We start from the raw sequence: 25,247 nt of genomic DNA on the forward strand, positions 1-25,247 counted from the left end.
TCACCTGCATTGAGCTGTATTTCAAAATGGCAGCATAAAAGTACTTGAAATCAACATAAAGTGCAAATAAATATCTAGCTCTCATTCATATATATTTAACAGAATAATGATGAGCTGCAGTAGATTCTACCTCAGAAGTAATTTCTTCAGTGAGTTATTTTTTTTATTTAATTTTTTCTAATTCCAAACCTGCCCTAACACAGCCGTGATACACTGGCAAAAATCAATTTATAGACATTGATTTCACTGGGTGAATTGCTGGTGATGTCATCTAGTCACTTAGATACTGTATCTGTATGCGTTTTTTTCTTCTTGATATTACTACTCCACCCCTGTATTTCTATAAAAAGTTGAATCGATTTCTAATTAAAATTATAAAGTGATTTTGTTGTGATTGAAGTGGTGTTAATTAAACAAGAATATTGGATAACTCTATGATTTCTGTGGTTTTGTGAACTTTTCTCAAACTTAAAAGCCAGAGAAGAACACTTTTCTTAGAAATAAAATTCAGAATAATCCATTTTTTTTTTATCAGCTGACTTCCAGTAATGGATTGCCTATATTTTTCGAGCAACTATAAACCCTAATCATGTAACTTGGGTGTGGTGTTTGATTTCCTAATAAATGTGTCCTTATACTGGAGGATGGGCATTTTTCCAGTCGTTCCTAACTGAAGAATACATTGTAAAGTTTTAGCTTATTCTTAGAACTATCTTCGGTTCCTGACAGTGGAATGAGACAATTCAGTACAAATGAGCAATTTGACAGCATCATTTACTTAACATAATTTACATTAAATTAACAATCCTAATTTGTTATCAAAACAGGTAACACTATCTTCCGAACCTGTTGCATAAGAGATGGAAGTTGACATTGACAAACGGTGATGTTCAACACTTCGGACAACTACGCTAAGATTACATCAGCCTCATGGATAGTAAACTGACGTGATGTATCTGACTGCCTGACCTTTCTTTCAAAGCCTGCAATATTCACATCAGTGGATATCAGATAAGATTAATAACAGCAGTTTCTCAGATTCAATAAGCTTCTTTGTTTTTATGTGTGTTCCAGCATGTTGGATATAGCTGACCTTGAGAAACTTGAGAAGCTAGTAGAGATTTGAAATTCAGATATTGAAATGTGATAATGGTCTGGTAATGAATAAGGATAGTGAAGAAATTTACAAGAGCACAAAGAGCAGGTGTTGGATTTTGACAAGTGAAGTGAAGTGACATAAAGTCCAAGTATGGTAACCCATACTCAGAATTAGTGCTCTGGATTTAACCCATCCAAAGTGCACACACACAGCAGTGAACACACACACACCGTGAACACACACCCGGAGCAGTGGGCAGCCATTTATGCTGCGGTACCAGGGAAGCAGTTGGGGGTTGTTGAATAAATACAAAAACAGTCAATATACAAATATGAAGAGCTTATTAAAAATGTTTATTGTTGAAAAAAAAGATGTCATTAATTCCATAAAGATCATTTTACACCAAGAGTATGTCAATGTGCACAATTATGAGGGCTTTATATGCAGCATTTCAAGAGGTAGCAAATAATGGTCCTGTGTGTGTGTAAAGGTCACAGGATGACTTTTCAAAATGGCACAGTACTTAACAAACCTTTGCAAAACATTTGTCTCTAAGCCTCAACTGGAGCCAGACACAAAAAATCTAGAACCAACAAAGCTCTAGTCCTAAAATCAACTGTCAGCCTATGTTCTATCAAAACATGCCATGAAATTCCAGTGTGGAGGTCATTATTACTACAATGAAAAGCCTGTTTCATAATTCTTAAATAAATTCTTAAATATTTAAATTCAGCATTTTTCTGTTGAATTTTTCATTTACATGGAAAAAAAAAATAGTTTTTATGTTTGTGACTTTGTGAAACATTCAAACTGTTCAAAGTACAGATATTGGATATAATGTCATCCAAATGTAAATGTAGTTTTAAACAAACTATTTCTTAGTAACATGTGAAGTCTTTCGACTGAGTTAAGCAGGGCCTAGATATGTTCAGTCTGACAGTGGTGTAGAGAATTCAGAGAATTTAAACCTGAACCTGGAACTGGTCAATGAAGGTAAAGGTAGAAATCAAGTATCCTAATATTGAACTTCAAGATTCAAAGAGAAGAAAATATGAACAGATGATCAATTTGTTGACATTTAAGAAGGACAGTGAAACACACATACAATTTATAACCCAAACCAATAAGCAATTCCTAGTATCTATTTAAAATATTCTTTATGCATTCTGTTCATCAAATATTGCATGCTAAAATATTCATCAAACTATTTTCACTAGTACAAGTAACTCAGCATATGGCTTGCATTGTAATGCAGTTTGTGCTGCCGTCTCTCAAATAGAATATATATTAAAAGACAGGACTATACTTGTCTTTTCAGTTCAACTTGCAGGTTTAGTTTGTGCTCAAATGTAAACATTGCAGTCTTTCCTTCATTTTCTTTATGGCACTTGATGGATTATTAACACACAGACTGCTCATTTAAAAACATTTATCATAAAAAAAGAACAAGCAGCAGTTTGGAAAACAAAACTATCATAGGCAAGGGTGAACTGTGCCCAGTGAAGAATCCTTGCTAAGCAGTGCTCTTTCTGTTCAGGATGAGGGAGTACAATGATGGGCAACATTGTAGGTTTCCCTAAAGCAATTTAAGTGTCTGGTTGTACACAGTCTAAGGTTTACTGGCACAGACAAGGCATATGGAACATGCACTAAAAAACCTAGTCAGTGAATTTGAATTCAGGATGCATTACATAAACCACAGGGAGAAAGAGGGTATGGAAAGTTCCAACAGTTGCCTTCAACACTTGCTTTCTTCTTCGTTGATGGATTTTTTTAAATAATTAAAGCCCATGTGAAGTGTTGTAATTGAAGTGTTATGTCACATTGTCAGTAAACTGTTCGTTGAATAGGTCTCTTAGCTGGTTGAGGGATGCCCTGAGTTTCACGCTGATGGTCCTTGGGAGGCCAGGAGAGAGAGGCTCAGATTGGCAAATCCAAGTGTCAGTCATCTTTTGGTTTCACTGAACACCACTATACCCAATCTGAAGCACCTTTCCTTGGCAGAGCCTCTCACATTCTCAGCTTAAGAATGACTGTTGCCAGTATAAGGAAGAATGTGTTCCAGCCAAGAGTGACTGCAAATCCTCGCCAGACCATCATACGCGACAGATCCCAACCTGAATGTGAAATAAGAGAATCGTAAGAGGCTCAGAAACAGAACATGAAGACAGAAAACAAATCAATGTATATTTAAGGAAACCTTTCAATGTCAAACACTTAAATTTGTGAAAGCCTCAAGAACCATCTGATTGAATCGATTCAATAGAATGAATCAGACTTTTCAACAATACATACACATGATAGAGGGGAGCATTTAGGACAGCTGTTAAGTTAACCTACTAACTTTATGGAGATAGAAAAAAATTGAGGAAGACAATAATTACTCTGTACAGCATGTAAAGACTCCTCCCAGAGCAGTGTTAATATTATTCAAAAACTATTATAGTATTTATTCATGTTTTAAATTTGCTTTTATTTTTATATTTTCAGTTATCATTACATTTTATAGTTTCTAGGTTACATATGTTGTCAAATTTATGTAACCTTTTTTTTCCAGTTTTAGCAATTTCAATACTTCCATTTTAACTTAGGATACTTTATTTCACTTAGTTGTCAAGGCAACAGTTCATTTATATTTTGCAAGTTCAAGTCATCAAACGTTTCTATTTTATTTCAGCTTTATGTCAATTAACACATTTTTTTAAATAGGTTTAGTGAACAATTATGTCGCCACAGAGCAATGTCATTGTGGTGTCATAATCAAAAATCAATGGGCTCAGGTAGATTAATGAAGGGGAAAACCAGGTTTGTGTACAGTCTGTACATTTCCAGTCGCATGACCAGTCTCAGCTCTGATCTAGCCTGTACAGTATCAGCAGTAGAGATGTGTGGATGAGCTAAAACGTCACTCGAATCCGCTGCTTCAAATAAATTATCCACCCGCGACCTATATTTTTCTCTGATTTAGATAACCAACCTGGACCGCAGCCGATCGTCACATTACAATGATTCTAATTAGACTAATTCTTAGTTTTGCATGATGATATGATGAACGGATGGTTTATTTTTAACAGCAGATTCAGTGACGTGAGAGCTGATCTGTGCATCACAACATACATCTGCAGCGTGTTACACTCCACTCTAGCCAGTGCTTGCGTTTAGCGTTAGCTGCACGTTTCAGAACTTCAAGAAGTAAAATTATTATTTTTTTTTTTAAACAATGCATTTAAAACACGTCTATAATTTAGAGAATATTTGCATCACTAATGATTTATCTCATCCACCCGCGACCCACACATAATTAATTAGAATGTATTTTTTCAACCCACCCGACCTGCGGATTACCTACAGGGTACGCAGATATAACCGCCATCTGCGTATCACTAATCAGCAGTCAATTAACTATATGTCAATTAACTCTAAAAAATATGTTTGAACTGGAACTTTGTGTGTCGTCATCGGAGTCTCTCACTGTCTGACTAATCGTTCCCGTTCATGAGCAATGCTGGCAGCAGGTAAACAACACTGAAGCTGTGTGTTTAATTTAGGAATGGAGGCAGACGCTCCTCCTGCTCCTTGAATAATTGAGAGAGAAGGGAGTCAGGTGTCGTGAAATCTGCTGAAACTCAAGACGTTTGTATCAGAGGGAAAATGTTAGCTGAGTGGGATTTCAGAAAGAATTGTTGTGCGTGTGTCTGCTGAACACATCACACAAGAGATGTGACATATCTGAGGTGTGCGGGTAAGGCAGTCTGTTTGAAATGTGTGATGTGATGATAGAGACATGCTTCAGACACTCCTGTGAGAAGACTCACCCGTACTAAGCATATATATATATATACATATAAGCATATATGTATTTAATATTTATATATATTTATATAAATATTAAATACATATATATTAAATAAAAAAATTGCTGACAAACTTTTGTTAAATGTTATTATAAATAACTTATAATTAAAATTATACATTTATTGTTGTCTTACCAAATAAAAAAAATTATAATTTAGTTAAAATAAATAGATATTTCTAATAAATTGACATATTGACATATTTATTATAATAATACAGTATAAATAATAGATTTATATCATAAGTGTATTGGTACGGGTGCTATATCAAATGTGTGTATGTGCGTGCATGAGTGCATATACTCTACCTCTGTACATGATACAGCGCAGGGCTTCAGATGCGTAGGTCTGGGGCAGGAATAGACTCAAATAACGCAGAGGATACGGGATACACTCAACCGGCCAGATAACACCTGCAGGAGGTAGATGACTCATTTCATTAATGTAAAACTTTAATCTGTAGAATCATCTACGTATGAATATTTTTAGTAGTTACTAATGTGTTTGTGTTATTTCAGCAGGCCATAAATGAGAAATTAGATGGTGCGTTTTCATGTGAATTATGACCGGTAAGTGGGGTCAAGTCCTCACTAAAGAGAATTTCCTTCCATTTCTTTAAAATAATAATCTAAATTTCCTTTCCATTTTTATCTCATCCATCAATCATCATTCACTTTGTTTATTCCACTCCACTATCAATCCACAATTTTACTCACTGTGGAATCACATCCATTAACCACTGGACACACCCAGATAGTATGGCCCTAATATAGCTCTTATTATATTTTCTGGACTGCACCATTTTGGGGTGGAGGGAGAAATGACATACATGGCTGCATCAATACAAAAACGTGAGGGTTAAGGGTAACCGAAATATAAATAATAGTAAGTAAAATAAGCCACAGCGTAACTTTATCCTATCTAATTTATTTTTGAACATCTGTGAGATCAAACAGTGTACCGCTAATGATGAGGTTGGGGTAGAAGATTCCAAGGGCTGCCTGATTGGCCGACTGTTCGTCATCGATAGCAGAGGAAATGACCAGTCCAAAGGAGATTCCCGTCACTCCCTGCAGCACAATCAGTGAGATCACCAAAGCCAGAGATCCTTCATTAGGAATCTGTAATAGAGAAAGAGACATGGAAAATGTGGTGATAATGATAAAAAATATTATGAAAGAGCTGTATTCTACTTCACAGCATCCATATGAATCACACAGGGTATGATGACACTTTCAGATATAAAATAATGTGTAAATATAAAATATAAGCGATCATTTTATGTGCATATATTATATTTTTTTCATCATAGAGTTAATTTACTACTGTATAACTGAATAAAATATGTGAGAAAAAAAGTACTCAAGAAGTATAGAATGACTACTGGGTAATTTTCCCTTTCCACTTCCTGTGAAGTGCTATTTTAGTCCCTGTGCTGTTCTTCAGCTCGCACCCCTGATATAAACTGTCAAATATACAATTTTAACATTATGTTGCAAAAACAATACTTATGTGCAATATTTAACAATAGGTTGTTTTTAAACAGTGATTCAAATCTATAGTGTCATAAGCGAGTGTGAAAAGTATTTTGTGTGAAGCTCACAGCTCATTGGCTGATTACACAGAACATGTAAGTCAGTGTCGCATCTTTACTGCTAGAGTTACACATTGGAAATAGAATAGCTTATCTACAGCTGGGTCTGTTACCAAAGCAATCCCTTTGTTGCCACGGTGGTCAAGTACAAACCACTAGACACAAAGCAAGGAATTATTTATGTATAAATGAACTTACATGGCTCAGTCCCAGAGCTGTTTCTAACATTCACAGAGCACAGTACATTTCACAGACCTTAATTCCCCCCTACAACTGCCTGCTCAGTCTTGATAAACTTAAAGGGATAGTTTACCCAAAAATGAGACGCAAGACCTTTGTCATCAGAAACACAAATTAAGATATTTTTTATGAAATCTGAGAGCTTTCTGACCCTCCATTTGACAGCAACACAACTACCACACTGAAAGCCCAGAAACGTAGTAAGGACATTGTTAAAATCCTCCATGTGACATCAATGGTTCAACCTTAAAGGGTTAGTTCACCCAAAAATGAAAATTATGTCATTAATAACTCACCCTAATGTTGTTCCAAACCAGTAAGACCTCCATTTATCTTCGGAACACAGTTTAAGATATTTTAGATTTAGTCCGAGAGCTTTCTGTCCCTCCATTGAAGCTGTGTGTACGGTCGGTCTACTGTCCATGTCCAGAAAGGTAAGAAAAACATCATCAAAGTAGTCCATGTGACATCAGAGGGTCAGTTAGAATTTGTTGAAGCATCAAAAATACATTTTGGTCAAAAAAAAAAAAAAATTATGACTTTATTCAGCATTCAGTCTGTTGTGAGCGCGTTCACAACACTGCAGTGATGCTGCTGACGTATAAAGCTGCTCACGTGTTATCTTTGTTATTGGGCGCGCCAGAAAACTTGTCAGCAGCGTCATACGCCAGCAATGTCGTGAACGCACTCACAACAGACCCGGAAGAAAAGACAATGCTGAATAAAGTCATACATTTTTGGACCAAAATGTATTTTCTAAATGATCCACTGATGTCACATGGACTACTTTGATGATGCTTTTATTACCTTTCTGGACATGGACAGTATACCGTACATACATTTTCAATGGAGGGGCAGAAAGCTCTCGGACTAAATTTAAAATATCTTAAACTGTGTTCCAAAGATGAATGAAGGTCTTCCGTGTTTGGAACGACATGAAGGTGAGTCATTAATGACATAATTTTCATTTTTGGGTGAATTAACCCTTTAATTTTATGAAGCTACAGGAATACTTTTTATGTTCAAAGAAAACAAAAAATAACTTTATTCAGAAGAGTACCATTACACGTGTATGAATTCCTGTGCTTGTAAACAAGGCTGGCTCCTGTTTCAACAGCATCACATGCATCCGCTGTGGTACTATGTTGTCCTTACGACATTTGGGCCTTGAATGTGTCAGGTGTGTTGCTGTCTATGGAGGGTCAGAAAGCTCTCGGATTTCATCAAAAATATCTTAATTTGTGTTCCAAAGATGAACGGAGGTCTTACAGGTTTGGAACGACATGAGGGCAAGTTATTAATCTCAAACCATTTTTTATATCCATTCCCTTTACGGGATACTTCACCCAAAAATGAAAAAAGTCTGTCATCATTTACTCACTCTTAAGTTGTTCCAAACCTGTATGAATTTCTTTCTTCAGTATTCTAATTGTAATATTACTTTTCTTAGTACTTTTTTCCCTTTATTTTTTATTAAATAAATACAGCCTCCGGAGACATCTTTCAAAAACATGAATAATGAAAATCTTATGAACCTAAACTTTTGAATGCCAATGTATAAACATATGTAGCTGAGACTTTTAATTTTTTTTCACAAATTTTCAATTATATGTTAATAAAAGAAGAAAAACAGATTCTGGTTAAATATCCTTCCAAAACCTAAGATGAGAGGATCTGATTGGTTCGAAAATTTGGCTTTAGATTGCTTCTGGTCTTGTGTAAATATTGTGTACAGTCCTGCACTACACTACAAACTTCACAGTGGACTAATACGTTTTCGTTTTCTCTGCGTTTTGGCCCCTCGTCCACACTGAGACAGCGTTTTTGTCAAGCAAAACCAAGCGTTTTGAAAATGCTGTCTGAAGTGGATATATTTAAAAATATTGTTTTTGAGTTGTAGTGTGGACTGTGAAAACAGAGGCTTATGAAAATGATGACGCAAATTTAGTAATGTGACACATATTGTACCAATAGATATCAATGTTTATACCAGTATTGTGTCTGTTATAAGCTATTCACTTTCACACTATTGCTACAGATGTGTTACTTTGTACACTAATCACAGTCCTGCATCAATGACTCGATGCTAATTACTCGCGATTACTGTTTGTGGCAAAACATGAAGGCAGTTGCATTTTAGATCAGACATACAATCGTGAGTGAACGCGACCTGGACTCGTCAGTGAATGGTGAAATATTTTCCTAAATGAATTTATCCTACCAGAATAATCGTATCATTTCTGTTCCCTCTGCATCATGTAGTAAACGGAATTTAACTTTTTCTGGCGTTTCAGTGTGGATGAGAAACTAATGGAAAATGCTTGAAAACACTAGTTTGGATGGAAACATATATGTAAAGTATTAATGAGAGACAGACACACAACTGAAAAACACACAGCTCTTTCTCTCTCTCACTCTCTCACACACACACACACACACACACACACACACACACACACACACACACACACACACACACACACACACACACACACACACACACACACACACACACACACACACACACACACACACACACACACACACACACACACACACACACACACACACTCACTTTGAAGACCAGCAGGATGAAAATCAGCAGAAGGATGATCTGAACACTGATAACAAACAGCTGTGAGAAGAGGTGTGCCAGCATGGTCTCCAGAGAACTTACGCCTTAAGAGAAACACACACAAAGAAACATATATTCACATATATCTATGAAATGTTTACCAAGTGTGTTTCAGCTGCTGTGGGTGATCAGCTCCCCCTATTGGTAAATCTCTAAAACTGCTTGTTCATGAAGTCTTGATGAAAAAGTAAGGGTTGAATTTAATAAAAGTGCCCATTTATTCTAATCTAAAAGTTTAGAGCTAAACATTATTTGTGTAAATAGGCATAATCTCTCATCCTGCAGGACAGTTCTAAGTTTTGGGTTGTGAACGAGACAGCTTTTATTCACCTGGTTTGTGTGTGGTAAGGAAACAAGACAGGATTTTATGCTGAAATACTCCATTCAAAAGTGTCACGATTCTTTACTGAATTTATTCTTTAGTCAGATGATGGCCATCTGGCTGATGTGAGCCGTCTCACCTGCCACCCAGCACCTGTCCAACAGCCCCTCCTTTCTCTCTAACACAAAGGACAGAGCGGTCAACCCCACTGCTAGATAAAATGTGATGCTAAAAAGAGAAAGAAAAGTTAAATAATACTGGAAAGAGGTCCATCATGATGCAGTAGTATTATCCAAAAGTGTAGTAATACATTTGAATGGCTGTAAGTGTGTGTGTGTGTGTGTGTGTGTGTGTGTGTGTGTGTGTGTGTGTGTGTGTGTGTGTGTGTGTGTGTGTGTGTGTGTGTGTGTGTGTGTGTGTGTGTGTGTGTGTGTGTGAATTAATGTTGTGATTTATATAATTAATGGCATACATGTGAATGTACTGCAATTGTGTTTACCTCAAAACAGCTCCTGGTGTCACAAAAGTTGTGAAATCTGTATTCTCATTGCCATATATAGGTTCTTCAAACTATGAAACCACATGAAACAAGAAATTAGGAGGGTATTTTAGGAAAGGAAGAATAAAGCGACATATTAAGAAAAGGAAGACAGATATATGAGAGGATAGTTGTAAAAGGCACAACGAGAAAAAAAAAAGAAATAAAAGAGGATAAGTTACATAAAAAAATTTCAGAACAAAGGTGTATGACTCATTCGAGCTTTGAAATTCCCCATTGATTAAGAACATCAGTGCTCCGTACTCACTTTTATAGGGACGGCCACCATGTATGACAAACTCCCCAGCTTTTTGTCGACAAAAGCCTTTTGGAAGATCAGAATAAGACAAGGAAAAACAGCTTCTTGCGTTCAAAGGATGGGAAAAAACTTAAATGTACATCTTTAAAACTAACCTCAAAGGCCTCATGGAGTTTTTTCTGCAGCATCAGGGCAATTTGTCTGTCTGAAATGTTGAGGAGTACAATTGTTATACTGAAATAGAGCTGAATTGCTTAACTCAAAATTGTTTATCTAACCACATAATATATGTAATTAAAAAAAATCTAAAATGATTAATTATAAACATGTAAAATCAAAGCTACTAATGGTCTCAGACATTTGAATCCCACTTTATTTCCAAAGATTCATGCAAAATGATCTGCCACATCCATAAAGGCCCTCAAGACTTAAAGGGCACCCTCTTGTGGCAGCAATATGAGGTCAAGTGGAATCAAAAGCTAAGTAATATTGATTGGACTAAAAGTGAATAAAACTCACTGGTCAGATCCAGCCAAACATGTACTGATCCTCCTTCAACCACATCTCTGGAGACTCTGGGCTGCAGCATCCTGCACACACACAAATAAGCATACATTTAAACATAATTTTACTTATTTACCATGTAAAGCCACAGATGTTACATCTAACATTGGTCATTTTTATACACATAGGAAAAATATTAATATATGTGATATATTCAAAAAGCTAATATTCAAAAGCTCAGGACAGAGATGCACAAAACATGATACATATGGACAGACTAACACAGAAAGGCAGGACAGACCTGCTTTTCTTCACCTTAAAAACACTGTGATTCACTCCTGAAGCCTCTCCCAACACTCTCCCCGTCAGTCACTCTGCTACACTCATTCTCACCTGACACTTTATGTTGTTTAAATGAATGCAAGCAGTTTTAGGCTGTATTCATACAGGTATTTGATGACGTAATCAGGATTGATGTTTAATGTCAGATGGGAAAACATTCACATATAGTCATTTTTTGCCCATCATATTGGTATGTACTTGTGTTTGTGTCATGTGTTTCTGACTATGAGGCAGGTGTTTGTGTTATGTGTATGATATTTGAGTGTGAATGATTAGCTGATGTAAGTGAACCCTCAATACAAGGGATGGGTCTAAAATTGCATTAAGAACATCTATGACACCTTAAGAAGATGCAGAAAAATCATTACCATGAGTTTATCTGAAGTTGTCCTCTAATGAACAAAAATGATACTGGACAAAAATGGATTCTACTTGCTGAGTTTATTGGTTAAAATAGAAGTTGTAAATGAACCGGCCAAACAAGTCACATGGTCCAAATAGGTTTTTATAAACAACCATGATCAAATGACAGCTTATTTGACAGAACAAATACGTGACTTTCTCAAGGTGAGTTTTATGTTTGGGATTATGAAACTTGGCTGGCATTCTTTGGTCACAACATCCAAACATGTTCTTTCAGGTCATTTTCATAAATATTTTTAAACAATAGAGCTCACCTTTTGGTTAGATAGCTGGTGAAATTCTCCCCAAACTCTATGACGCCCCAGTATTCCCCATTATAGATACCAGCGAATGCTTCAGAATGAGACAAGCTCACCTGCAGAAAGGAAACAGAAAACGTGCAGTTTCTTCTCTTGACTATTTATAAAGCTGTTTTAATTTCTCCGATTTGTTGCAGTGAAATCAAGGAAAGAGGAAGTGAGAGAATAAGAGTCTGTCTGTCTCTAATTTCTAATGTATTCTTTTTATTTTATATATTCTTTTTTTAAAGGGGTGGCTAATTATGATTTCACTTTTTGAACTTTAGTTAGGGTGTAATGTTGCTGTTAGAGCATGAATAACATCTGCAAAGTTTCAACGCTCAAAGTTCAATGCAAAGCGAGATATTTTCTTTGAGCTCCTTCCTGGGTTTGAGACTTTAACCCGATGTTTACATAAACCCTGCCCCCTGGAACATGCAACTACCTATAATGGTAAAGTATGGAAGCAACACGAATTGTGTGGCCAGCATCATCTGATTCAAATATTATGCTAATTAACAGTGAGCGGTGGTTTCAGACATTACAGTGCTTCACTCTCACTGACTCTTATTCTGCCTGGAAGAATAAAAAGACTGAGCTGAAGGTGGAGCGATTCCACCAATCAGATGAAAGGAGCGCTTCAGCGCCGCCCACCAGTGCGAATGAAATATTATAGCCATAAACCGAAATGATCAAAACGTACACGGACCAACGGTCTTGTCCATGTTCTCTGACTTGAATCCTCTTCTTGAGATTTGAGTCTCAGACCTTCTGCAAGCCCCGCCTTGTTCACGCAGTGATTGACATGGCGGGAGGGGGCGGACACGTGATCGGCTCGGAATGCATTTTCAATGTGCACATTGAATTTTGCTACATTCATTGCGGGACACTGAATGAAAATGCAATCGTAAGTGTCTTGACTGTGAGTGTTAATGCATTTAAGAAAAATAGCATTTAAATGATAATTTTGCCACAGTTTTTGCTTGAACATGTTATACATATCTAATCATTTCTGTAATACATTTTCATTTTAATTTTGCAACTTATAAAGCGTTAAATTTAGTATTCATTTTACATACTAAAACTGGTGTATGAAATGCCAAATGAAAATTATGTAATTTAATTTTCATTTTCATTTTGCACCAAACGTTGCACAAATGTATTGGAAAATGTAAATGTAAATACAGAAATGCATTGCCATTTTACATATTGCATTATCAATTTGCATATTACATTGCAAATTGAATATCACTACCCATATGCTTCCATAGTAAAGGGGCTAAGAAATTTCATTAGCCGGTTAGCGAATCACAAACACACTGAGCCCGCTAACCGATCAGAACCACTGAGTAATTTTGAGGGAGGGGCTTCATAGAACCTGGAACTCAACAGACCGTTTTGATGATAATGGAAACAGCTGTGTAGAATAAAGGTAAATAAAAAATAGTTAAAATAATGTTTTTTTTTTTGTTTTTGTTTTTTATGTTATGAACACGTTACACTGCACCCTATGAACACAATCAAGCTTTCGAAAAAATCTGATCAACCACCCCTTTACAGAATAAAAAAGAAAAAAAATATTGTCAAAAGACAATTTTAGTACTATTTACACACAATCTTTATTTTATAAATTCTACATTTACCTGGTATACACTCGTGTTGTCGAGGAAGGACAGCAGTAATCTACTATAGGCACTGGGACTGGTTTCATTATTGACCACTGCCACATCAATTCCTTTGGGGTCTCCACCAATACACAAGCACATCAGACAGATCTGAATTACAGGCAACAAGAACTGGAAACAAAGGGACCTGAGCACAAACCAGAGGAACACACACAAAACTTTGTTTTGAGTTAAAATGCTTTGATTATCAGAAATCTGCACAGTGCAAGAGATTGTTTGTGAAGGACAACAGTAAGCTATTTATGTACATTTAAGAAAGTGGTTATTACGTTTAATTCAGTTATTACTGCAGTCCTCCATTTATTATGTTTGCTTAATATTACAAAATAATATAAAAAATAAAACTTAGTAAAAATCACTGTCTATCCACAGGGTCCATAAATACTTTAAGACATAATTACCCTGGCATTCTCCTCATTCGAACCATCGTCTTGATCATCAGCGCTGCAATGTTACGCCATTTTGGTATGATGTGTCTGGCTCGCACTTTCCAGTCAGCTGTAGAGACACTAGAACATTTCAACTGCAAGCATCACATTCTCAATGGTGATCAAAAGCTGTTATTCTAAATACATAATTTTAGGTACATTTATGAAACCAGTGCCATTATATGTCAATAAAAAAGTGAATTTCTGTTTCAATTTTAGTTAAACTTTTGCATGCAGTATTCTAGAGCAAGTGAATTTCTCCCTCTTTGTACCTTTATATTTGCGCATGTCCTCTGGTGTGCTCTTTCTCAGTATGGGCTCTCTGCTCTCATCTCTCATACTGTCTGGAGATGGGCTGCTGTCCAGCAGACGGCCCTGAGGACTCTGTATGGAGCCCATCTGATCAAAGTCCTCACAAAGTTGCAAGAACGCACTCTCTAATGTCTAATGCACACACATAGATGCATTTGAAAGGTTAACCAAACCATTGTGCCAGTACAGTATCTCATATCTCATGTGCATGTTTGTGTGCACTTACTGCTGCATTGTGTTGCTTCATAACAGCATCCGGGTGACCTTCAGCTAACAATCGACCATTCCTCATCAAACCCACCTAAAGAGACAGAAAAACACAGTTTTATTGCTCATGTTGCTCTTTTATAGCTTAGAAAACCTAATGGTATAATGGTTTAAATGAATAGTTCAACCAAAAATAAAAATGCACTCATCCTCAGGCCATCCAAGATGCTGATGAGTTTGTTTCTTTATCCGAACTGATTTTTAGAAATGTAGCGTTACATCACTCGCTCACCAATACAACCTCTGCAGTGAATGGGTGCCGTCAGAATCCAAACAGCTGATAAAAACAACATAATAAACCACAAATCATCTACATGCCCCCAGTTCATCAATTTATATGTTGTGAAGTGAAAATTTGTGTGTTTGTAAGAAACAAATCCATCAGTAAGGCAGTTTAACTTTAAACCGTCGCTTCTGGTGAAAACATGAAGGATAGGGTTGTGCTGTGGATTATTGTGATGTTTTTATCAGCTATCTGAACTGGCATTTTGACGGCACCCATGCACTGCAAAAATTCCACTGGTAAGCAAGTGATGTATTGCTACTTTTCTCAAAATCTGTTCTGATGAAGAAAAAAAAAACGTTTGGATGGCCTGAGGGTGAGGACATTTTCAGCAAATATTTATTTTTGGGTGGACGATTACTAGTTATTTATTCAAGTATAAATCAGTCTAAGATGATTCACTTACAAATTTCCTCAAGGAGAAATAAAAATAGAAATAAATGAAACAATTGTTGACTTGAAGCATGAGCAGAACTATAATTTAATTTGGACAGCATGGCTCACATGATTTGGTCTTGTAGAAATTTGATGAAAGATATCGGAGTACATTTTGATATGGAATGATATTGCGGACTTTATTCAAAAGGCATTGCAAATTGTATTTGCAATTGCGTTTTCAATTTGTGGACGCATAAAATGTGACATAATCCAAACGCAAATGCAAATCGCGCATTACCGTTTTCATTTTCGATTAAGTGAACGCACAGTGTCTGCCAAATTTAAAATGGAAATGCAAAGTCCGTTTGCAATTGTGTTTCCCATATCTTAGGAGCTATGAGCCTGTCATATTTAAATAGCAATATTAATTACCACATTTGCCTTTTCACTCTCTCTGCACTGTGCATGTAAACTGCCAAAACTCAAATGGAATCGCAATACCTTTTGCATTTGAATTTCCAACGTCTACACGGAAACCTGTCAATCAAGTGACAGGGGTGGGGCCGTTTTATTGGGCGTGTTTGCATTGGGAAGTGACAATCGTACTAAAATGTAATATGTTTTTACTAGGGTAAATAGGAGTTAACGATAGTGTTTATAATTAAGCCACAGTAGCCACAAATGTACAGTTGTCTTAGACGAATTCTCCTTGATTCAGCAGTTGCTCGATGTACAGCCGAGAGTCCTGTCTTCAATCTAGAGATCTGGTACTATTTCAGTGTAGCTTGGTAGCTCAGTGGTTAGTGACTGTTGTCTCTCACGGCATACCGTCTTTTAGCGCGTGTTCGAAACCCGGGCAGGCACAGACGTTCTTTATTTTTTTGTTTATCCTACTAACTTCAGCCGCTGATTTCGGACTTGCATCCTCAGTAGTTCAGACTTTGTGCATTCAACTCGGGAGTGTGATGTCTGCGAGACTCCATTTGAGTTTTGGCAGTTTACATGCACAGTGCAGAGAGAGTGAAAAGGCAAATGTGGTAATTAATATTGCTATTTAAATATGACAGGCTCATAGCTCCTAAGATATGGGAAACACAATTGCAAACGGACTTTGCATTTCCATTTTAAATTTGGCAGACACTGTGCGTTCACTTAATCGAAAATGAAAACGGTAATGCGCGATTTGCATTTGCGTTTGGATTATGTCACATTTTATGCGTCCACAAATTGAAAACGCAATTGCAAATACAATTTGCAATGCCTTTTGAATAAAGTCCGCATATCATTCCATATTTTGAGACCACTGACTTGTCAAATGTGAGCACAGTTTGTAACAGTCTTTTGAAACTCCAAAGAAGACACGTGAGATTACCAAGGTCTGTTTTTCAGGGGAAAAAAATCATAGAAGCTGAAAACTGAAGCAAAACTAAGTCTAAGAGAAACAACAGATATCTCATTACCTACAAATAGAGAATGATGGCAGACAGAGAAAGGAGTTCGTAGTATTGTTGTTTAAAGAATACTTCTCATTTTGAGAAATTCACGTCATTGTTCTGGATCGGTGAGTGTACTGTTAGTAAGCATGTTGTGAATGTGTCTTTGGTTTCACTCTGTGCATGTGACTCAGGAGTAATATATCAACAGGATGTAGCAACTGTCTGGTTGACGTTATACAGTCAGAAAAAATTATGCGCAACTTTGAAGACAACAGGCATTATGCCTTCAAGAAAAACTGGTAAAACAACATTTTGAAGAGAAATAAAATAAAACAATAGAGTCACTGGACTTAAATCTTTCCCAATTTTACAGCAGTAATCTCTGATGTTGATCAGTTGATGTATACCAGTGCCTTTTTTGACACAATATACAGTAATACACCCTAATTATTGCATGAAATAAGTTTGTCAGTGGTCTCAATACCATGAAATAGTCTAATCAAAAATCTAAAACTCCAGCATTTATTTTTAAGAAAATGTCAAATGAAACATAATCAAAAATAAAAGCTCACCTGTATTTTTTTTTTTTTGCCAAAAGCTAGTTTTAAAGTTATGTAATAGGCTACAGTACAAAGTACATTTGGCAAATGAGTCACAACTTTAATAAGGGATTACAGAAACAAATCTGTGTGAGTAATGAGTTGAGTGGTTTATCTGTTCAAGAAACCTAAGAATGACTCTATTAAATCATGCAGTCCTGTTCTATAGCTTTACATTTAAACTGAGCATCTTTATATTTTAACAGAACAGGAAGGTATCTTACCGTATTGGCTTGTCTGGCTTCTTCAATGTAATGAGTCGTAATAATGACAGAAACCTGTCCTCCTCTTACAATGTCTACCAGGTGCTGCCATATCCTGTAGAAGTGGAGAGTTCGTTGCATGAGTGCTGTGCTTTTTTTTTTATGGAACTTTGACTTTATGAGATTTACACATTTGCATTTGGCTGATGCAACCTACCTTTAGTGCATATACTTATTATTAGTACAAACATTCCTTGGGAATTAAACCTATGAATCCACAAGTGGCATGGGATAACACAAACTGTTATACATTGGAAAGTGTCAGGACAGAGAGGGGGAGAAACGTGTTCAGGAAATAATTTCATGTGATATTTGAGCCCAAATTCCTATGACGACAACTATGTCATGAACACTTTTATGTCACAGAAATTGCAATGATTTACACCACCATTGAAATGTTTGGGGTCAGTAAGATTTAAAAAAAAAAAAAAAAAAAAGAAAGAAATTAACACTTTTTCAAGGACATAAATGAATGAAAAGGGACAGTAAAGACATTTATATTAAAAAGATTTCTGTTTCAAATAAATGCTGTTCTTTTTGCTGTTCTTTTTATCTTTCAATTCATTAAAGTTTTTTAAATATTGTATTATTTCATAATATTTTCTTTTTACTTTATTTTTGATAAATAAATGTAGCCTTTGTGAGCATGTCTTACTGACCCCAAACTTTAGCTCAGTAGTGTGTATGTGGTCTGGTCAATTAACATTTTTAGCATAGAACATAATGCATATAGTATCTTACAAAGGAAAGCACCCCAAAATGGTTCAAGGCTTAGACAGGCTTGGCCCATAGTCTATTATGTAAGAGGATTTCAGCAGGGTTCAACGGGGTCTGACTGGAACCTATGTGATCTCAGCATAAAAATGAATTAATTTAACCTAAAAAATGAAATATAGTAATGCAGAAAATGTGTTTCTCTGTATATGAGCTTTTCTAAACAATAAAACATGTTTGTTCATGAAATACTCAAACTCCAGAATAAATGGAGATTGACACTCTGAATTTACAGCATAAAGCTTATTTTCTTGAAAAGTTTATAATGAGTTGTAATCTTGAGTCTATAGAAGGCAGGATAATCTTCAGCAAGCCACATACTCAGGATGCACTCACATGGTAAGATCATACAAAGGCATGCAAAAGAGTCGACTGGGATTTGTTTGCCCATTATGCATTGTGAAAGATCTTCATACTACCAATTCATTGAGGCAAATCTTTGAAAAGGCCACTTGAATAATTATAGTATTTACAACGAACAAGGGCATAAGTTCATGAAATGGATTTCAAGGTGTGATGAAAACACAAGATACTAGGAAAGCCTTTAACTTAAGAGGAAAGTAACTGCACAGTTATGAATGTAAGCTAAAATTTTAAGTTGAGATGTCTGAGAGAGAGAGAGAGAGAGAGAGAGAGAGAGAGAATAAGAGAAAGGAGTGGTGCAGGGCAAAAAAACTCATCCTTTTAGAATGCAGAACAAGGTTCATCCACAAACGCATACAGGAGAGACAGACTGGTAGTGCTGGTAGTAGTATGGGTACATAGAAGGTTAATAAAGGTAATGGGAAGACGCAATGAAAGGTAAAGACGGACAGATGCTGGAGATAGAGGTACGTTGTGCATACTTGGCCCGTAAAACAGGGTCCACTCCTACAGTGGGCTCATCCAGGATCAGAAGTTGTGGGTTCTGAAGAAGAGCAGCTCCAAGTGAGACACGCCGCCGCTGGCCTCCACTGAACAAAGCAAATAAAAATTATGAACTTTCATCAAATAAATTAATGAATTAATAATAAAAATACATAAATTATCCATTTTCACCGGTGAACAAAAAAAGGTCCAGAATTGCAAGATATAAACTCACAATTGTGAGATATAAAATCTGAATTGTGAGATTTTTTTAACCGGTGGTGGAATCGGGCTTTCACAGAAACCTGTATTTGCTGATGAAATGAAATTTGAATCTTTCTACAAGCTCCAATTTATAGTAAATATTAAAAGAAATTATTAAAAGAAATAAGTTAACAAAAAATTATTCATATTGTAGTATAGATAAGCAAAGAACAGGTTGCAATGTAAAATATTGCTAAGTTTATGCGAAGTCTAAGGATTTTCTTTAGCTAATGCTGATGTGTGGAGCAATGGACTGTAAATACTGTTCACTCTAAAAGCAAAATCAGTTTCAAATTTGGCACAAGAAATGCTTCTAATTACTAACAAATTGAACAGCCAACTATTACACTACAATACAACAAATAAGAAAAAAATAACATTAATTATTTAAATGAATCAAATGAATATTAGAGAAACACAAGGTATCTCAAGACTTACCACAAATTCAATAACCCAACTTGTCAAAGAGAAATTGACCTTAACAAACTAGTGTGATCTTTAAGACTTTCAGGGCCATTGTCTTTCAGATAGATGAGCCCTGCCTAAAGCCAGCTCATCACTGTGAAAACAAAACCAGACGGACTACATCCAGAGGACGGCAGGACATAAGATGCCTTTCTACACAGAAATAAAAGTTGCATGCTTCACATTCCTTGGCCTTAGTGAAAGACAATCTGGTTTGTAGACAGGCACTTTGTTTCATTATATAATAATAATAATAGTAATAATAATAAACCTTATTTCCTACAAACAGTGCACACACAACAGTAGTGTAAAAATATAATCTGTACCTTCATCTGCCAATATATGTAAGACAGAAAACAAATCATGCCAATAATCATTGTCAATTAATTATTAAACAGATCTTTTAGATTCTCTCCATATAAAAGCCACTTTAGTCACATGACCATTTGACCCCTAAGACCCCTACAGAGAAAGTGTGAGAAGTTTCAGAGCAGAGCGGCCAGATAAACTGACACAGGTTTTCCCAAATGTTTGGACTGCATAATGTCATTAGCGAAGCTCTGATGAGAACGCTGCTGTCAGAAGTGTCAACAAAGAAAACTGGGTCACACATGATGCCTCCTTTTGTTTTATCCGCCTCTCGGTCTCTTTCAGAATTCTGTCATCATTTACTCAGCCTCATTTGTTTCATGCATTTTGTTCAAAACATCCAAAATCTGATTTCCTTTCTTCTGTGAAACACGAAACTTAAATTTGTGTCTGTTTCTCACAAATAGCTACTGTAACACTCCGGAATACTCACAAGGTTTGAACCGGCGTAAGAGTGAACAAATGATGACAGAATTTTCATTTCTAGGTAAACTACACCTTTGAAAAAAATCAAAAACAAATTAAATGAACCGTCATTCTACCTGAGATTTCTCACAAGGCTGTTTTTTTGTGGCAGGTCAAGGAAGTCAACGAGGAAATTCATCCTGGCTTCTGTTTCTTTAGATGAAAGGCCATGAATTCGACCGTAAAACCATAGTGTGTTACTGATAGTGAACTCATTGTACAGAGCTATATCCTGAAGGCAGAAAGAATGATAAAAAAAGAGGAAAATATATAAAACTCAAGAGGATTCATTTATTGGATTCATTATACACTAGTCTTTGTGGGTAAACACCAGTCTCTAACAATCTCTCACCTGTGGCATGTATCCCACCATCCTTCCTGGCACTTCATGTCCTGGGAAAGCAGGTGGTTTCCCCAGCACTGTGATATGTCCATGTGAGATTTTTAGAGTTCCCACAATGCATTTCAACAACGTAGTCTTCCCACAGCCACTTGGCCCTAGCAGCCCATAACTAAGCAAGGGAAAAAAACATAATCAAAGATCCAGTCAATCCTCCACAGCCCATCTAGTACAATGAGTAATTCAAATCCTTTTTAAATACAGAATTTCAATTTCAGTATAAATTCAACTGAATCAAAAGTGACAGTAAAGAGATATAAAAAATATTTCCATTCAAACTAAATGCTATTCATTTGAACTATTAAAAAAACTGGAAAAAAGTATCACAGCTTTCACAGATATTTTCAGAAGTTCATTGATATTGATAAAAAATATTTCTTGAGCATCAAATCAGCATATTAAAATAATTTCTGGAGTATTGGAAGACTAAATAGATATATCTTCTTTGATATATCTTAAATATATCAAATAGAAAATAGTTGTTTTATAGTATTACTGTTTTTATAGTATTTTTGATTAAATAAATGTAGCCTTTTTAAGCACAAGAAACATCTTTTTATAAACATGTTACGGACTCCAAACCTTTTAACGTGTAAAGTTCTAAACAAGCAACTAAAATGCAGACAAAACATTATCAAATGACATGTGGGTGACAGATGTCTGTGAGAGGAATTAGAAATAGGAAGTGAGAAATGTTAACTAGAGACACAGATATCAAGCTGAGAACAGCAAAAGAGTTACTAAATGCTTTTCAATACATTCATCATCAAAATAAGACAGCAGATATGGAATTAAAAGTGGCTCAAACCTATTTCTATTCTCTAAAATATTATTCCAACTACTGTTGGGAAAAGCTGGTCACAATACTTTGAACAGACTTTCAGAAAAACTGCAGTCTCACAAACATCTGATCCACTTCTGCACATCCAGAAACGAAACATTATTTTAGAAAAAAGAAACAAAGTTTTAAAATATCGTTCTGATAAGACTTATCAGATCATAAACAGAGGACAGATAGTCAGACGTAAGTTGATGTAAAAGTCAGTGAACTGTGCACTGCAGTAGCATCACAAGATTTAGAGGTTTGTTGTGCTACTTGTGCAGAACACCTAAGGGATGAGGTAGGGAAGATATATGCATGCATGTGCGTGACATGTCACGTGAACATCAGGTCAGCATTTGGGCATGTTTTCTTGCTTAAAGTGAGCATTAAAGATTGGTGTAACCTGATAACATATTCAAAACATATTTAGAAAGCCAAAATCATGGACTCACATTTGGCCCTGAGGCACTGTCAGGTTGAGATTGTTGAGGACTTTAAGTTTCCCATATGAACGACACACATCTTGACAGTGGATTGCAGAGCTGCAACTCCCAGCCTCCAAGTCAGTCTTCATTGTACCGCTCCTCGAGCTCTACAAATAAAGAAACTGAAATTAGCTCAAAATAAAAGTAGAAAAAAAAATATGAGCATCCAATTCAGCTTTATAAATGTAAAGAAGCAAAAATTAAACAGAAGACATTCACATGAGCTACAAACAAATACTGCAAAGGAAATGTCTTTGTTGTGTTGTCTATAATAACATACACTACATGACTTACATTGTTAACATTAAACAAAATATGATGCCTCATTTGTGATCCTTTTATTGGTTTCTTAACAAAAGCTCAGTATCCCCTTTACTGAAGGAGCAAACTGGGTCATCTGAACTATAATCTGTAATCTCTCTTTCTTTACACAGAATCTCTTTCTGTCACTCAATCTCTGCTCACTTAATCCCAAATGTTTCATCACAAAACACATAAAAAAAAACAATAAAAAATCCCCTTCCAAGATCTGTAATTCTTGCGTTAAGGCTGTCCTGGAGAAAGGAAGACAGATGACGAAGATTTGGACATATCTGATTGGTAATCAATGTTAACTGGTGTTTTATTATAATCATAAGAGAATACATCTAGAAATGCATTTAAAAAGTACTGAATATACTGATATTAAGTAAAATGTTTCCAGTTTCTAAATTAAAATAACTAATATTTTTGTGGATTTTAAGTCCAAAAGAATTGTGGTATCTGGAGACTATTAAAAAAAAAAAAAAAAAAACGATTAGTCTTTTTATTAACAGGCTGTAGTCTGGCATTGTATATTTATTTAAAATTTAATTAATATTTTTAATATATATATATATATATATATATATATATATATATATATATATATATATATATATATATATATATTATAATATCTTGTCAGCTACATCAACATCAGTATGACAAAACTAAAATGTGCACTTTAAGTAAAGTTTTCAATTAAGTTTCTTAGTATTTCATACTTTACATTTTAGGATCAATAAATAAAATATTAGTAGATTTTTTTATTTAGTATTTAGTCTAAGAGGTTACATTTCGGAGGGCATTCGGTACAATTTTATTTGTCATCGATCTATTGTATAGGCTACTTTAAATCGCACTCTGAGATTTAAGGTCCTGATGTGAAAAGAAAACTGTTCACGAACCGGTCGGATGGAGACAACGTGGAAATCAGCTGACAATTTCGTTACAACAGCAATTTTGAGCAGCTTAACTGGTTTGGTTTTCTATTTCTTTATTGTTTTGGAGGAAGCGCCTCCCTGTCACTGCACCTGACAGGAGCTTCAAGAACTGTTTGGGTCCTTCAGACAAACTTTACAACTACTTGGCTATTTGCATGTAACCATCTATTCTTTGATAATCATTTATCGAATAAATTCAATTTTAAAGATAAATTACAACGGTTAACAAAGCACAAGATACCGTAAAATGAAATTATAATTCAAGTTCAAATGAGCGTCTATATCCTGCACAGCTGTTTAAACGGTTAAAAACCTATCTATACAAACTTTAGGAAGAAAAAATGTTTTTATACCAATACGGCTTTACAATCCTTGAAGGAAAATCACGTCGATTAATTTAACAGTCCGGCTTTCCGGTTGTCGCAGCGTTATTTCATGACAGGTGCAGCGGTGCGCAGCGCTTATAACCGACAGTCACAGCAGCTGCGCGTTTTTTGTCTCTTCTACTAGTTTAACTACAAGCCCCGCCTCCTGAGCGGTTTGTCTCCCCTCACTAACCAATCCGATTCCGAGACGCTGTACAGAAGCAGGCTGTGATTGGGCAGTTGAGAAGTCGCTCAAATAGCCATAGCAATCATAGCAAAAGTGGTACAGCAAATGGGCAGGAGCTGTCGAAATACAGGTGGGAAAATAACGATGTCTGCATGCTGCATTTATTCAGACATATGCAACAAACACCCTAAATAAAGAAATCCCTGAGTGTTAACAACTTACAATTACAACAAAGATTTTTTTTCTAATTTAAGCGGTTTGTTGAAATCGTTCTCTTCTTCTCAGTGATGGAGATCCGATTCATTTTCGCGAATCGGTTCTTTTGAACAGTCAGTTTAAATATCTGTCTCAAACCATTATTCAGACATTATTTTACGTCCTGCCGTAATTACGCCACCAAGTGTCAAATTTACACGTTCTTAATCCAATACAGTCATAATATTTATAATTCATATAAGTAAGCACAAAACCCAGTTTATTACGTTTTAATTGTAAGGGCGTTTGATCATTTTGTTGCAGCCATTATTCAGCGCATAAACTATAATGTCAGAACCTAATATAATTCGCATTTTAAATAAAGCAATATTAAAATTAATTTACCTCGTTGAAGTAGGTTATTTTTTTAATTTGTTGTCATAAAATGCTATAACTGTGTTTCTTATCTGCATGGTAAACTGTCGTTTCTGCTTTTTATTTCACCGTCGTTTTAAGCTAGTTTAAACGATTCAATTAAAAGATCCGACTCAAAAGAACAATTCGCTCGGTCATTTCTAGTTACATGCAGCTTCTGCGTCATGGGGAGACACTGCAGTACAAAACCA

The 25,247-nt window shown here is 35.7% G+C and overlaps 1 protein-coding gene across 4 annotated transcripts in view; it reads right to left on the reverse strand.

The window, feature by feature from the left end:
• Positions 1 to 1,433: 1,433 nt before the first annotated feature.
• Positions 1,434 to 25,247, reverse strand: part of abch1 (ATP-binding cassette, sub-family H, member 1) — a 29,301-nt gene continuing 5,487 nt past the window's right edge. For 3 of the 4 annotated variants that reach the window (XM_059520289.1, XM_059520288.1, XM_059520290.1), the window contains 19 exons: positions 22,598 to 22,737; positions 21,275 to 21,434; positions 21,000 to 21,154; positions 19,359 to 19,466; positions 17,701 to 17,794; positions 14,740 to 14,814; positions 14,474 to 14,645; positions 14,175 to 14,271; positions 13,732 to 13,900; positions 12,065 to 12,165; positions 11,061 to 11,131; positions 10,697 to 10,746; positions 10,551 to 10,607; positions 10,244 to 10,314; positions 9,884 to 9,972; positions 9,363 to 9,466; positions 5,915 to 6,074; positions 5,262 to 5,366; positions 1,434 to 3,216 (listed from right to left, as the gene is read on the reverse strand). In XM_059520289.1, the coding sequence (XP_059376272.1) occupies positions 3,110 to 3,216; positions 5,262 to 5,366; positions 5,915 to 6,074; positions 9,363 to 9,466; positions 9,884 to 9,972; positions 10,244 to 10,314; positions 10,551 to 10,607; positions 10,697 to 10,746; positions 11,061 to 11,131; positions 12,065 to 12,165; positions 13,732 to 13,900; positions 14,175 to 14,271; positions 14,474 to 14,645; positions 14,740 to 14,814; positions 17,701 to 17,794; positions 19,359 to 19,466; positions 21,000 to 21,154; positions 21,275 to 21,434; positions 22,598 to 22,737 (2,085 nt within the window). In that variant the 3' untranslated portion in view covers positions 1,434 to 3,109. Of the gene's footprint in view, positions 3,217 to 5,261; positions 5,367 to 5,914; positions 6,075 to 9,362; positions 9,467 to 9,883; positions 9,973 to 10,243; positions 10,315 to 10,550; positions 10,608 to 10,696; positions 10,747 to 11,060; positions 11,132 to 12,064; positions 12,166 to 13,731; positions 13,901 to 14,174; positions 14,272 to 14,473; positions 14,646 to 14,739; positions 14,815 to 17,700; positions 17,795 to 19,358; positions 19,467 to 20,999; positions 21,155 to 21,274; positions 21,435 to 22,597; positions 22,738 to 24,227; positions 24,349 to 25,247 lie in introns of those variants that run through there. The other variant, XM_059520291.1, reaches the window with a different exon arrangement.

The sequence above is a fragment of the Carassius carassius genome, chromosome 32 (assembly GCF_963082965.1).
Source record: "Carassius carassius chromosome 32, fCarCar2.1, whole genome shotgun sequence".
Lineage (NCBI taxonomy): Eukaryota > Metazoa > Chordata > Actinopteri > Cypriniformes > Cyprinidae > Carassius > Carassius carassius.